This window comes from Bos mutus, chromosome 26 (assembly GCF_027580195.1).
Source record: "Bos mutus isolate GX-2022 chromosome 26, NWIPB_WYAK_1.1, whole genome shotgun sequence".
NCBI lineage: Eukaryota > Metazoa > Chordata > Mammalia > Artiodactyla > Bovidae > Bos > Bos mutus.
The window spans coordinates 34453433-34468897 of record NC_091642.1 but is presented as its reverse complement, the minus strand read 5'-3'; the positions used below and the strand labels follow the sequence as shown (position 1 = coordinate 34468897).

Here is a 15465-nt window from a genome sequence, read left to right as displayed (position 1 = left end):
GTAATTATCTGAGCTAAGAGGATGGACAGAAATTAAAGTTCTCTATGGGTTTTCTGATCCACAGCCAATAGGGCAAAAGAGATTGCCAATGTTCACCAATAAGAGAAAAAAGAGAGAGTGGGGGACAGGTAGAGGATAGGGAGGATGATAGACATCCAAGGGGGTGAGAAGGGAAGGTTTAAAAAACAAAGAAAAGGAAAAAAGTCAGAGACTAAGCTAACTCTCAAAAAATATTAGGCAATACAAATAGCCAGCATATTTCTACTCACAATTGTTCACATGGACACAAAACTGCTTGATTCCATTTGAATCCATGAAAACTCTCGAAGGAAATGGGGAATTACTCCTGAAGATAAGAGAGTTGTCTACACACACCCAACTTGCAGACCTATAAGGAAACAGGAGGAAGAACAAGTACATTTAGAAGGAAGATTATATCCAAAGAAGGGTGCCCCACCTCTGTCAGTCAGATGCCAAAAAGAGGACTCCTTGGGCAGCTACGGGACAACACGAAGGTTCTGTTCTATTGGGCAGCCCTGCTTTAGCGCATCGGGAGAAGACAATGGCACCCCACTCCAGTACTTTTGCCTAGAAAATCCCATGGACGGAGGAGCCTGGTGGGCTGCAGTCCATGGTGTCGCTAGAATCGGACGCGACTGAGCGACTTCACTTTAACTTTTCACTTTCATGCATTGGAGAAGGAAATGGCAACCCACTCCAGTGTTCTTGCCTGGAGAATCCCAGGGACGGGGAAGCCTGGTGGGCTGCCGTCTATGGGGTCGCACAGAGTCGGACACGACTGAAGCGACTTAGCAGCAGCAGCAGCAGCAGCTTTAGCGCATCAGAAGAGGGACAGCGCTCCTGGGAAAAACCAAGGGAGTTCCATTCCTTGGAGTGGACGTGGGGGTGGGAGGCACGACGGCAAAACTCTTCCTACTTCCAAGTATTACTTAATCCCCTTTAGGATTCAACCTGAACATCGCAGCTCACCTCACGCTGCCTGGAAGGCAGAAGGAGAAAACTGTCCTCGGATGGAGAAGATAGCAGTCACTGTCGCAGCAGCAATTTATATCGCAGGCACCGGGTGTCAAGTCACAGACACAGATCGGTAGGACTATGAGAGTACAACATAAAACACAGAGAGTGCGGTGAGGATCCCTAAACTCTTCCAAGGTTCTTTCGACAGCCCCACTCCTTACTTTATGGGAATTCACTTGGATCTAAGTCGTTAGTTTCCATCCCCACATCCTTTCCCCTCACCTGGGAAGAGGTCCACGGTCTTATTCCCCGGTGTCGAGGAGGTCACGACAGTAGGACCCGCCGTAGAGATCCCAGGCACCTCTGAGGATTGAAGGGTCCCGCCCTGCGTCCGTGGCCCCAGCTCCGAATGGGTGGGCATTGCCCTAGACGGAGACGGAGAGGGCTGAGAGAGGACCCTCTCGGGGACCATCAGGAAGAACACCTGCAGTAGCGAGAGCTTCAAGCTAAACATGGGGCAATACAGACCACCCCCAACCCGCCCCAAAGGGTTTGAGGTGGGTTTCGGCGGTCGCTAGACGCGTCGCTAGAACGTGGGTGGGAGGAGTCGCATGGCGTCTAACGTCATCCATATGCGCCTACCCATTGGCTCAGGGCGATGGCCGGGAACTCTTCAGCCAATGGAAGCCGGCGCTGTTACAAATCCTAAGCATCTTTCAGTCGGTGCCCTCCTCCTGCGACCAGGCCCTCCCAGGTCTCCGTCGCTTGGCAACCGACAGACAGGTGAAGGAGCCCTTGCCTCTTCTCTCCGCTGAGTGGCAGTAGGAGTTCAGCCAAAAGCCCGTGCGGCTCTGACTTCGCCTCCAAGAGGGCCGAGTCCTTCCTTGATAGAGGAAGCCCCAGAGGCTAAAACTAGAATTGCATCTTTTCCACTCCGGATTCTAACGCTGAGAATCCTTTTCTAAAGGATATTCTCAAGGAAGAAAGTACACTGAAGGTCACATACCTTAAAAAAAAAAAAAAATCTCATCTATAATATTTTTGGGAAAAACATATTAGAAAGATTCAGCTCCTTCAGTTTTAACATTGAGAACATTTTCTTTAAATTTAAAAAATAGCCAAGGGACAGAGAAGACTTTTTTTTTTTGCTGTTATTATAAATCGCAACTTTTTTTTTTTGCGCCGTGGCTTGAGGTTCTCTGACCAGGGATGGAACCCAGGCCTATTTGATAGCCAAGGCCCACTGGACTGTCAAGAAATTCCCTAAATTGCCACTTTTTGTAGCCCTCTTTAGAAAATTTTGTTTCTTTCCCTGAAGTGTTGTGCCTCTTCTGACTCCCTAGTGCAGCGCTGGCCAATAGAACTTTCTGCAGTGTGAGAAATGTTCTGTATCTACACTGCTCAGAATGGCAACTTCAGGCTGTATGTGGCTACTGTGCACAGGAAAAGATAGTGAAAGTAAAAGTCTCTCAGTCGTATCGGATTCTTTGCGACCCCATGGACTATATAGCCCATGGAATTCTCCAGGCCAGAATACTGGAATGGGTAGCCTTTCCCTTCTCCAGGGGATCTTCCCAACCCAGGGATCGAACCCAGGCCTCCCTCATTGCAAGTGGATTCTTTACCAGCTGAGCCACAAGGAAGCCCAAGTGTGACTGCTGCTGCTGCTAAGTCGCTTCAGTCATGTCCGACTCTGCGACCCCATAGACGGCAGCCCACCAAGCTCCCCCGTCCTGGGATTCTCCAGGCAAGAACACTGGAGTGGGTTGCCATTTCCTTCTCCAGTGCACGAAAGTGAAAAGTGAAAGTGAAGTTGCTCAGCCGTGTCCGATTCCTCGAGACCCCATGGACTTCGGCCTACTAGGCTCCTCCGTCCATGGGATTTTCCAGGCAAGAGTACTGGAGTGGGGTGCCATTGCCTTCTCCATGGACATGTTAGATATGCATTAAATATTTAAAAAAATATTGTTTTGTTGAACTCTTTAGATTTAGCTCCTATGAATATTTAATGTTTATATTAATTATGAACTGCATTTCTTTATATACAATTTCTATAACCAACTGGAGACTATTCTAGATTTCCAAGTTTGCATTTTACTCTTTAATTCTAATCAATGATAAATCAATGATGTTATTAGTGAATTTATTCGTGTTGAAAAAAGAGTCTGTTGATTGAAGTAGTTTCAGGGTTGAGTGTAGGGAAATAATATTAATGGATTACTGAGTTGTTTTTTCTTATTTTTGGATTTTAGCACTTCACATGCTTTTTAAATCCTTGTTTTCTCTTTTTTGTTATAGTGGAGCAAAAATATTATTGTACTTTTGTTGTGATACATTTGTAGGAAACTCTGTAATACAGAACTCTCAGTTCTTTTGAGATATTAAAATCTGGAAGATAATTTTGAAGGACAGGAAGTCTATTCACATGTTTCACACAGATGCCAATTTTAACATGAGGATTATATTGAACTAGCTTAATGTATCACCTCAGAAGCAGAGATTTCCAAAAAAGATCATACAATACTGGCAGATGTCTGGGTTTGGTACTAAAAGAGTTCAGTGTGTACTTAGAAATTTAACGAAGAGATTGAATCAAGATGGCAGATTGAGAACAAGTTCTAGTCTCTCCTGACTCTTCCCCTCTTTAGACTATCTCCAGAATCTTTAAAAATTACAAGAAAGTTACATGAGCACACACAGTCGTGTGCATCCATGCACATACATTGATACTGAAAAACATGAATGAGTGCTCTCAAAGGACCAGACATTATGACAATCTTTGAAAAATAGAAGGCTCACAGGACAGGATTATAGTTGGATATACAAAAGCTGTATAAGCAGAGGCTTAATATTGAAATAGGTGTGGCTCCTGGGGATGTTCTAAGCACACAAAAAGAAGCTATTGATATCAAAGGGCCCTTGGACAATAGAGTTACTGATTGAGGTACCACTGTAGGAAGAGTCAGGTAGGTCAGCCTTTCAGCCTTGCTTCCATGTGCAAACAGTGGATACAAGAACTTGCTCCGAAAGAAGGCAGGGACAGCCATGTACGCACTTTTATTAAAAAGATAGGACAGGGCCCTGGATAGTTTTTGACGTCGAGGAGGAAGAGAGGCCTCACATCTTGAAGGCCGGTATCAGTTCCCCTTCTCAAGGTGCACATCCAACATTCCCTCCTCCACAAATCTACCAAAGACATAGGTTAAAAAGGATGCACTACTTTCAAAAGAACAATAATAAGACTCACAGCTGACTTTTTAACAGAAATAAGGAAAGTGGAATAATGTCTTGAAAGAAGTTAACCTAGAATTTTAACGTAACCTTTAAAAATGAAGATGCAAATGTGTTTAGAAAACAAAAATTAAGAAAAAAATTTTTATTACAGATCCTCACAAGGAATTGCTAAAGAGAATTGTTCAGGCTAAAGGAAAAATGATCCCAGATGGAATGCAAAAATGCTGGAATGTATTAAGAGCAATGGAAAGGACAAATACAAGGTGAGTATATAAAACAATTGTATTCTGATATTATAGAAATTAAAAATTAGAAAATAAAAAGCTTTAGGGGATAAAATTTATAACATAAAAAATGAAATCAGTTCACTTTAGTTTCAGTCACTCAGTTGTGTTCGACTCTTTTCGACCCCATGGACTACATACAGCACACCAGGCCTCCCTGTCCATCACCAACTCCTGGAGTTTACTCAAACCCTTGTCCATTGAGTCAGTGATGCCATCCAGCCATCTCATTCTCTGTCGTCCCCTTCTCCTCCCGCCCTCAATCTTTCCTAGCATCAGGGTCTTTTCAAATGAGTCGGTTCTTTGCATCAGGTGGCCAAAGTATTGGAGCTTCAGCTTCAGCATCAGTCCTTTCAATGAACATTCAGGACTGATTTCCTTTAGGATGGACTGCTTGGATCTCCTTGCAGTCCAAGGGACTCTCAAGAGTCTTCCCCAACACCACAGTTCAAAAGCATCAATTCTTCGGCACTCAGTTTTCTTTATAGTCCAACTCTCACATCCGTATATGACTACTGGAAAAACCATAGCTTTGACTAGATAGATCTTTGTTGATAAAGTAATGTCTCTGCTTTTTAATATGCTGTCTAGGTTGGTCATAACTTTTCTTCCAAATAGCAAGCGTCTTTTAATTTCTTGGCTGCAATCACCATCTGCAGTGATTTTGGAGCCCCCCAAAATAAAATCTGTCACTATTTCCATTGTTTCCCCATCTATTTGCCATGAAGTGATGGGACCAGATGCCTTGATCTTAGTTTTCTGAATGTTGAGTTTTAAGCCAACTTTTTCACTCTCCTCTTTCACTTTCATCAAGAGGCTTTTTAGTTCCTCTTCACTTTCTGCCATAAGGGTGGTGTCATCTGCATATCTGAGGTTATTGATATTCCTCCCAGCAATCTTGATTCCAGCTTGTGTTTCATCCAGTCCAGCATTTCTCATGATGTGCTCTGCATAGAAGCTAAATAAGCAGGGTGACAATTTGCAGCCTTGATGGACTCCTTTCCCTATTTGGAATCAGTCTGTTGTTCCATGTCCAGTTCTAACTGTTGCTTCCTGACATGCATACAGATTTCTCAGGAGGAAGGTCAGGTGGTCTAGTATTCCAGTCTCTTGAAGAATTTTCCACAGTTTATTGTGATTCACACAGTCAAAGGCTTTGGCATAGTAAATAAAATAGAAGTAGATATTTTTCTGGAACTCTTGCTTTTTTGATGATCCAACTGATGTTGGCAATTTGATCTCTGGTTCCTCTGCCTTTTCTAAGTCGAGCTTGAACATCTGGAAGTTCACGGTTCACGTACTGTTGAAGCCTGGCTTGGAGAATTTTGAGTATTACTTTGCTAGCATGTGCTCCTGCTCTGCTGCTGCTGCTAAGTCGCTTCAGTTGTGTTCAACTCTGTGCGACCCCATAGACGGCAGCCCACCAGGCTCCCCTGTCCCTGGGATTCTCCAGGCAAGAACACTGGAGTGGGTTGCCATTTCCTTCTCCAATGCATGAAAGTGAAAAGTGAAAGTGAAGTCGCTCAGTCGTGTCCAACTCTTCACAACCCCATGGACTGCAGCCCACCAGGCTCCTCCATCCATGGGATTTTCCAGGCAAGAGTACTGGAGTGGGGTGCCATTGTCTTCTCCGTGCTAGCACGTGAGATGAGTGCAATTGTGCAGTACTTTGAGCATTCTTTGGCATTGCCTTTCTTTGGGATTGGAATGAAAACTGACCTTTTCCAGTCCTGTGACCACTGCTGAATTTTCCAAATTTGCTGACATATTGAGTGCAGCACTTTCACAGCATCATCTTTTAGGATTTGAAATAGCTCAACTGGAATTCCATCACCTCCACTAGCTTTGTTCGTAGTGATGCGTCCTAAGGCCCACTTGACTTCACATTCCAGGATGTCTGGCTCTAGGTGAGTGATCACACCATTGTGATTATCTGGGTCATGAAAATCTTTTTTGTACAGTTCAGAGAAGCCTGGTAGGCTATAGTCCACGGGATTGCAAAGAGTTGGACACAACTGAGCGACTTCACCTTCACCTTCTGTGTACTCTTGCCACCTCTTCTTCATATCTTCTGCTTCTGTTAGGTCCACACCATTTCTGTCCTTTATTGTGCCCACCTTTGCATGAAATGTTCCCTTGGTATCTCTAATTTTCTTGAAGAGACCTCTAGTCTTTCCCATTCTATTGTTTTCCTCTGTTTCAAATAGACAGAAACTCAAATTCTTAATGAGCACAATGTAGCCAAAAGATGATATTTCAGCTCCTTTGTAGCGAGTTGGGGTTATGTACATAGTTCTGATCCATGAGCTATACATTAAAGAACTGATGAGACTTTAGGAAAATCTCTTTAGAAAATAAAAGTCCTTTTCCTCCCTTCTCAATGTTGCTACTTTAATTTTGAGTGAAATGGCTGGAGCTCTACCAGTCATTTTGGAACATGAGAAGAAATATAAGCAAAGATAAGCAACAAAAGGGAAGAAACCTGGATCCCCGACAACCATGGAAACTTCATGCTTGCCCAGGACTTCCTATCCCTGGATATCTTTCATACAAAGAAATAATTTTATAAAAGGGGTTTCCCTGGTGGCTCAGATAGTAAAGAATCTGCCTGCAATACAGGAGACCTGGGTTCAATCCCTGGGTTGGGAAGATTCCCTAGAGAAGGGAATGACAATCCACTTCAGTATTCTTGCCTAGAGAATTCCATGGATAGAGGAGAATTTTATAAAAGACCTCAACTATTTAAGTCATAACATACTTTAGTGGCTTACCCATACTTATGTAATAATTAGAACTCTCAAAGATTAATTTACATGATTGCTTTAAATATATTTACGTATTTAAATTAGAATTTGTAGAAAAATCGAAAGCAGAATTCAAACTAGAATTAAACTAGAATCTCTCTGTTGGCATTTGTTATTTTTTTGTCATTCGGTTTGTGATCTTCCTAGTTGTAGATATGATGGATTTTGGGTCAAAACGTGAACATTTTGGATATTATGTTATGGGTGGGGCTCTGTATCTTAATTAACTTCTCTTTTAGCCAGCCTCCTCTGACACTGCTCTGGAAGGGATGTGTACACCCTTGGCAGCACACTTCCATTACTACCAGATGGTAGTGAAAGCCCCAGTTCCCCACCCAGCCTCCACTGATAGTCCAGGGAGCAGCACCTCTTGTTACTGCTGGGTGGGGGTAAGAGCCAGCTCTCTCTAAGTGTGGGATGTATAAGGCAAAAAGAACTTTTGTTCTTTGTGTCATTTCTAGAGTTTCTAGGTTGCTAGCCAGTCTGCCTTCTTCTCTCCAGCTTTTAGAATCTCTCTCTCTTATATATATATAGGCTTCCCAGGTGGCGCTAGCGGTAAAGAACCTGCCTGCCAATGCAGGAGATCTAAGAGACATGGGTTCAATTCCTGGGTGGGGAGGATCCCGTGGAGGAGGCAATGGCAAGCAACTCCAGTACTCTTGCCTGGAAAATCCCATGGACAGAGGAGGCTACAGTCCACAGGGTCGTAAAGAGTCAGACAGGACTGAAGTGACTTAGCACATGCACATGTTTATAGTGTACGGAGTTTTCAGTTGTACTTAAGCAACAGGAATATGGAAAAATATATCTATTCTATCTTCATCGAAGCATATATTTGTTTTATTACAGAGAAGCATTGCTGAATCCCTCATGCTGCCATAACTGAAAGTCTCTCTACTTTTCTCTTAAACATTTTTTCCTTCCCTCTACTTTACAGTTTCTATCACCCTGCTTATTTAACTTCTATGCAGAGTACATCATGAGAAACGCTGGGCTGGAAGAAACACAAGCTGGAATCAAGATTGCCGGGAGAAATATCAATAACCTCAGATATGCAGATGACACCACCCTTATGGCAGAAAGTGAAGAGGAACTAAAAAGCCTCTTGATGAAAGTGAAAGTGGAGAGTGAAAAAGTTGGCTTAAAGCTCAACATTCAGAAAACGAAGATCATGGCATCCGGTCCCATCACTTCATGGGAAATAGATGGGGAAACAGTGGAAACAGTGTCAGACTTTATTTTGGGGGGCTCCAAAATCACTGCAGATGGTGACTGCAGCCATGAAATTAAAAGATACTTACTCCTTGGAAGGAAAGTTATGACCAACCTAGATAGCATATTCAAAAGCAGAGACATTACTTTGCCAGCAAAGGTTCGTCTAGTCAAGGCTGTGGTTTTTCCTGTGGTCATGTATGGATGTGAGAGTTGGACTGTGAAGAAGGCTAAGCGCCGAAGAATTGATGCTTTTGAACTGCGGTGTTGGAGAAGACTCTTGAGAGTCCCTTGGACTGCAAGGAGATCCAACCAGTCCATTCTGAAGGAGATCAGCCCTGGGATTTCTTTGGAAGGAATGATGCTAAAGCTGAAACTCCAGTACTTTGGCCACTTCATGCGAAGTGTTGACTCATTGGAAAAGACTCTGATGCTGGGAGGGATTGGGGGCAAAAGGAGAAGGGGACGACAGAGGATGAGATGGCTGGATGGCATCACTGACTCGATGGACGTGAGTCTGAGTGAACTCCGGGAGTTGGTGATGGACAGGGAGGCCTGGTGTGCTGCGATTCATGGGGTCGCAAAGAGTCGGACACGACTGAGCGACTGATCTGATCTGATTACTAATTTAACTAATAATCATCCTCAATAATCTAAGTTAAAAAATAGAATTTGAATGCATTCAGAACACTCTAATTATCTCTTGGTGCATAACAAACCATACCAAAATTCTGTGGCATAAAATGACAACTGCCTTATAATCACTATGGATTCTCTGGGTCAGGAATTTGGACAGGGTACAGCAGAGATGGCTTATCTCTGGTTCATGATATCTGGGATCACTGCTGGCAAGACTTGGATAGTTGGGGGAGACTACTGGATGAGGTCCAGAATCATCTGTAGGTCTATTCACTCACATGTCTGGCGGCTGGGCTGGGAATGCTTGAAGGTTGGGCTTAGTTGGGCCTGTTAACTGGAATGCTAATGACATGGTCTCTTCTTGTGGCTTAGGTTTCCTCACAGTATGGTAGCCTCAGGATCATCATCACCTCAGACTTTTTCAGTGGTGGCTCAGGGCTTCAGGAAAGAGTGTTCTAGTGGACAAGGCAAAAGCCGAATGGTCTTTTTGGATCTAGCCTTAAAAGCCATTTGATGTTACCTTAGTCAATTGGCTGAGACATCCCATCCTCGTCCCCTTGACCTCGCTATGGAAGGGCTGTAAAAAAAATTGAGGCCAATTTTTTAAACTGCCGCAAAATGTATAGAAACTTCGAGTATCTTTTATATAAAAAGTATAAAATAAATGTAAAAAAGTTTACAAACAATGGCTTAAAGAAATTATTTTTTCTTCTAGTATATTCAATATTGGGCTTCCCTGGTGGCTCAGAAGGTAAAGAATCCACCTGCAATGCAGGAGACCTGGGTTCTATTTGATCCCTGGGTTGGGAGGATCCCCTGAAGAGGGCATGGCAGTCCACTCCAGTATTCTTGCCTGGAGAATCCCCATGGACCAGAGGAACCTGGTGGGCTGTAGTCCATGGGGTTGCAAAGAGTCGGACATGACTGAGCGACATATACATATACAAATACATATGCATGTACATATTCAATATTATCTGCTAAGTACAAAGGCCAAATATAATGATAATTAATGACAATCAAAATTTAAATTAATTTAAATATAATCAAATGTTTTAACTGTTTTCTGAAATTTAACTAGGTATTATTATTATATAATATAAAGTTTATATTATTATAAAATTATATTATTATATTTTTAATAATATTTATCATTATAGCTACCAATGTGAAGAATAAGTGTTGTGTTTAATACATGTTATATCTAGACTTACATATATACAAAGGCAGGAGGAGAAGGGGCCGACAGAGGATGAGATGGTTGGATGGCATTGCCAACTCAATGGACTTGAGTTTGAGCAAGCTCCAGTAGATGGTGAAGGACAGGGAAGCATGGAGTGCTGCAGTCCATGGGGTCACAAAGAGTCAGATACGACCGAGCAGCTGAAAAACAATTGTTTAATATTGTTAAGTTTTCCTCAGATGCCACGTGCAACTGTTGTAAAAACTGTTAAATATTGGATATAAAGAGTTTAAGAAAGTGAACACTCTGCTTTATGACATATTTTACTATTCAAAAACCTACTGTGGTCATGAAATTTGAGAAGAAAGATACAGTGAGCTAAATGTTTTCTTACCTATTTCTCCAACTCAAATGTTCCTCATGCTTTGACACTTTGTCCATCTCTGATGTCAGCAGTGCCACAGTCTTCTCTTCTTCATTTGGACACATGTGACTTTTGCCAAATTTGTTATTTGGGGTTTTCTGGTTTACGGGTCCCTCTAAGGTGCGGAACTAGAGCAGGGACCCTTTGCCCGAGTTTGAAGGCGTTAACCACTTCTCTGGGAGCATGAACTTTACAACTCGGTCTAATCACTCTCGCTGCTATCTCCAGTTCTGAGTTCATAATCCAGGGAGCTTCCAAGAACATGAAGTTCTTTCAGTGGTGTTTCCACAGTAAATTTTGCCCCAGCTCTCAGGTTCAGAAGTTGATGGGATGCCAGTTTGACCCATAATGTGGAGCTCTGACATCTGGAGGGTGTGATCACACTTGGTACTCACAATGTTTCTTGACCTTTAGAGGTGAGTCATAGCTTCAGTACATTGAATTTTCTTATTCTAGGGGAAAGAAGGATTCATTTAATCAAGCAGAACCCTTGTATCAGTGAGCCTAGACAACCTCCAAAACGTTAAGGCCTCTATGTGTATTTATTCTCTAGAATTTCTTCTCCATATCTGAGAACTGTGGTCAGAATTCAGTCTAGAGATGATCTCAAGGTCTCTACCTCCTATTTGGAAGCTGTCTAGGGATTTCTTCCAGAGAATATGTTTACAGTTCATACTTTACAGTAATAAAGATTTATTTGAATGAATACCCATCTCTTTGGGAAAGAGCTCTTTCACTAGTCAGTCAGCTATAGAAGAGCTCAAAATGTGTTGTGCAGAGAACACAATCTCTTTACCCCTCTTTCCCATTCATTAGTCAGATCCATATCATCCACATCAGTATCAGTATTTGTAATTCATTTAAGTGTATACATTCCTTTTTTAAAAACCTGGAAATGGTATCTGATGTTACTTTTCTCATGGCTATTTACAACTAATTGTGGAGTAAATAATTTGTCCACATTAAAGACATCTAAGATCCCAGGGACGGGGGAGCCTGGTGGGCTGCCGTCTATGGAGTCGCACAGAGTCAGACACGACTGAAGCGACTTAGCAGCAGCAAGATCTCAGAAGGCAGTGGGCAGAAGCACTTAAATTTTGATTGAGGCTCTCTTAACAGTACACTGAAGATGACACCCAGATAATGTCTGTCTGATTATTCCTAGCAGTCTGATGCCAAAACCCACGCCAGTCTATACAGTTTCCACATTTGGAATGGCAGTTATATGAGTAGTAGAGTATTTATATAACCATCCTGTAGAAATTAAATTATCTGAATATCCTTTCCATCCAAAAAATGTTTTAAATTTTAATATGTTTGTTGTTTTCAGTATTACAAATTGGAAAAATCTTTTAGTGAATTTATGAATATAAAAATAATAGCTTATTAATGCCAGCTAACCACTGAATATATTTGATTTAACTTGTACTTTCAATTCTTCTCCCCATCTTATCTCTCTCTCTTTTTTCCCCTCCCTTCTCTCTCCCTTTTAAAACACATGTCAGATATTATAATGTTTTAAATGGAGTTCCTAACAATTTTACTCAGAGAGCTGTAAATATGGACAATGGAAATTACCTACATGGAAAATGGCTTATTATTTCATAGAGAATTTTTTTTAAAGTAGTTTCCTTTAATCTTACTGGGGGGAGAGTCTATGCAAAAATTTTATTTCCTGGAGTAGTCCTTTCTGAGCTGTTATGTCTGTTACGCTTCTTGCCAAAGTTCAGAAGGGCAATAGCTCTTTCCTCAAGATGGTGTGATAATGGGATGTTACATTGTTCTTGATGTGAAGCAAAGCGGTAATGCCCAAAGGTTAATTAAAATAGAGTTAATATGCTTTAAGGAAAAAGGCAAAGCCTTTTCCTTCCCTCTACTTTTGAGTCTTCCTGTTCCCACCTACCACAAAGACTTGAAACAATAGAGTCAGCAAAAATAATATTTTTATGTTCACTCTTTTTAAAAAAAATTTGTTCATTCTTCTGATATATCTTATTTTGTTTATTTAATGACTGTCTCCACCTTCTTCTACCCTGTGGATGGGTAACAACTATTAACTGCTTATTTTCCTAGTGGTGGTACCTTTGAAAACAGCCTCCCCTCCCCCACAGTTCCTTCGTGAAAACTTTAGGCTAGTCAAATGAGTTACTACGGTGGTTTTGAATCCAAGGCAGTAACAGTGTGATAATCCCAAGGGAAACACTGCCTTTTGTTTCATGAATTTCTCTGGGTTACTGATAATCTTGATTTCTGATTTTCAGCAAGGGAGCAACTCTGACATCTCCATTTAGGGGCAATAATTGTAACTTTATTCATTCCTTAGACTGATGACTGCACCTAGAAGATTTTCTATCTAGTATTTTTTAGTATAATCTAATGGTGCCTCCATCATTAGGCTTATTTTCTACATTAAAAGGGAAGTGAAAAGAGAAAAGATGTAGAATTGTGATCTTGGGCATGATTACTGGGTCATCAGAAATGCTGAAGCATGTAAGGACAGACAGGAAGTCGTTAAAAGGGTCAAAAGCACACTGTCAAAAATAAAAGGAAATAACTAGAGAAAAATGACTATTAGAATAGTAACTGATGTAATTAAAATGAATGTAGATTTTTTTGGTTGGGGGATTAGTGGTAAGAAAATCACTGTAAGTAAATATGTGTTAATTATTATGCCTTGTATAATTAAAAAAATTTTTGTGTGTGGTGGTAAACATGTAAATATCTTCCTAATTGAAAGAAACACATACAAAAATCGGGGCATTTCCTTCCAAAAAGTGTTTAAAAGTGGTATGGCTTCCTTTCTGTCTGGATGGTGAAGGGAGTTAATATTAACTCCTCACTGTATAACCCTTTTAACTACAGGGTATTGTATATTCTTTCGATTTTCATAACAGCTTTGTTCAGTCAATAGGAGCTTGCTGATTATAAGGATGAGGAAACAGTTTGAAGTGCAAAATGACCTAGTCAAATTGTCATCATTCATAATTATTAGAACCAGAACTAGAACTTCAGTCTCCTCTCATTTTCCCTGTGCTCTCTCTACTGCTTGGACTCACAGAGATGTTTTCCAAGGTCCTTTCCAGTCACATATTTCTTCAGTTTTAGTGAAGATATAAATGTATCATGATATTTTTATAGTCAGAGCGTGTTGTCCTAGATTTTAAACACAGACATTTGGAAACAGTGGAAGGCAGATGTCCTGGATACTCTGTGCTTGCTCCACAGGCACTGTCCCTCCTCCTCCACCCAGCTCTGCGCCACGGGAGACTGTCCAGAGTGAACTGCATCAAGGGGCCTCTGATTAGGTTCAGCAGGAGATTAGGGGGATGGGCCAAGAGCGAGGTCAGGTGTTTATTTATTCTTCTGCTCCTTCTCTGTGGGGCCAGAGTAGCAGTGGCTACGGTCCTTAACTGAAGGTGTAGCAGATGCCATGGGTCCCCCACCCAGGTTCCTTCAGCCCTCACCACTGCTGATGTCCAGTGGTGGCTCCTTCCTGTGTAAACACCTGCCACTCTCTGCCTGAGGGCTTTTTCTGGCCATGGAAACATGCCTACTCTATGTTCAGGGCAGGCTGAAGGTGCTGGACAGTTGATGGTCTCAGGGAGCAGCCATTAACCACTGTTGTATGGGAATTGGTGGGTAAACATCCCCATATCTTCTCCCCTGGGTTGGGACAACTCTAAGCCGTGTTCTTCATCATCTCCTATGTCCCTGTGGAGACTGAGCCACATTTGCACTCAGTGGCAATCTCTGCCAATCAGTGCACACTGCCTTGGCCTCCTTCCCTGCCCTGTCTCACTTACCCATCCCTTTCCAGGACCTCCTGGGATTGCTTCCAGATTAACTACTTGTGCTGAAATCCTACTCTTGAGAATGGCTTTGGGGGAACCCCAGCCCAAAGTAGAAGCCACCATTCTTGTCAAGCAACTGTCTTCTGTAGCCATCATTACCCTGTGGGTTCCAGGAACCTCTTCCTTCCTCCCGCTGCCCCTTTGGGCCACGCATAATCATGGATACCCATCGTTGCTACTCCCAGAGTGAGTCACTGCTTTTGTACACACAGCTGCAAAATAGGTTGCAATGTCGTCTTTATGCCGGGTGTCTAAACAATGGATATTCTTTTAGATAGGAAGAAAATGAGAATAAGAGAAGTGAACATGTAGCAGACTTCAGAAGAATACTTCAAATTCTAGAATTTTTGGAGCCATATTGTGAGATAATTAAATGATTGACAGCAACTCTAGTCAGGCCAGCAGGGATTATAATGCAATTACCACCATAATGTCAATAAAGGTATCAGGGTCATCTATGGCGTGCTTTTCAGGGTGATTGCTATTTGAAGAAGAGCTGGTTCTGTCCTGTCTGTGCTCTTTGGAGGCAGAGTTCTTGGAATTCCTCCGTAGTCCTATCTGATGACATGCTAACCTCATACTTCTTAGTTACAGCAAAGCTGCTCCACACTCAGCTGCCTGATGTGCTTCATTTCATGTCTCAGGCATTGCTGGGATGTTATTGATACTCACTTGTAGGAAAAGAATTTTTTAAACATGAATAAAAAATTTGGAGGGACTGCTAGGCAGGGATTTGATTTCTTGTGTGCCCTGGTTGAGAATTCCCATGTGAGGTATTTTAGAGGACATAAAATGAGTAATAACCTGTCCTTTTCCTGCAGAACTCCAAGTCTAGTAGTGATGGAGTGTGGAGGGA

At 42.0% G+C, this 15465-nt stretch overlaps 1 protein-coding gene across 4 annotated transcripts in view; it reads right to left on the bottom strand.

Moving 5' to 3' along the window:
• The window catches only part of TCTN3 (tectonic family member 3), a 47794-nt gene that overhangs the window by 19945 nt on the left and 12384 nt on the right, over positions 1-15465 (bottom strand). For 2 of the 4 annotated variants that reach the window (XM_070364008.1, XM_070364010.1), the window contains exons 3-8: positions 10729-11210; positions 10366-10534; positions 9672-9728; positions 1261-1403; positions 991-1114; positions 270-388 (exon numbers count right to left, since the gene is read on the bottom strand). In XM_070364008.1, coding sequence (XP_070220109.1) covers positions 270-388; positions 991-1114; positions 1261-1399 — 382 coding nt within the window. In that variant the 5' untranslated portion in view covers positions 1400-1403; positions 9672-9728; positions 10366-10534; positions 10729-11210. Of the gene's footprint in view, positions 1-269; positions 389-990; positions 1115-1260; positions 1595-1620; positions 1985-9671; positions 9729-10365; positions 10535-10728; positions 11211-15465 lie in introns of those variants that run through there. The other 2 variants (XM_070364009.1, XM_005898832.3) reach the window with 2 other exon arrangements.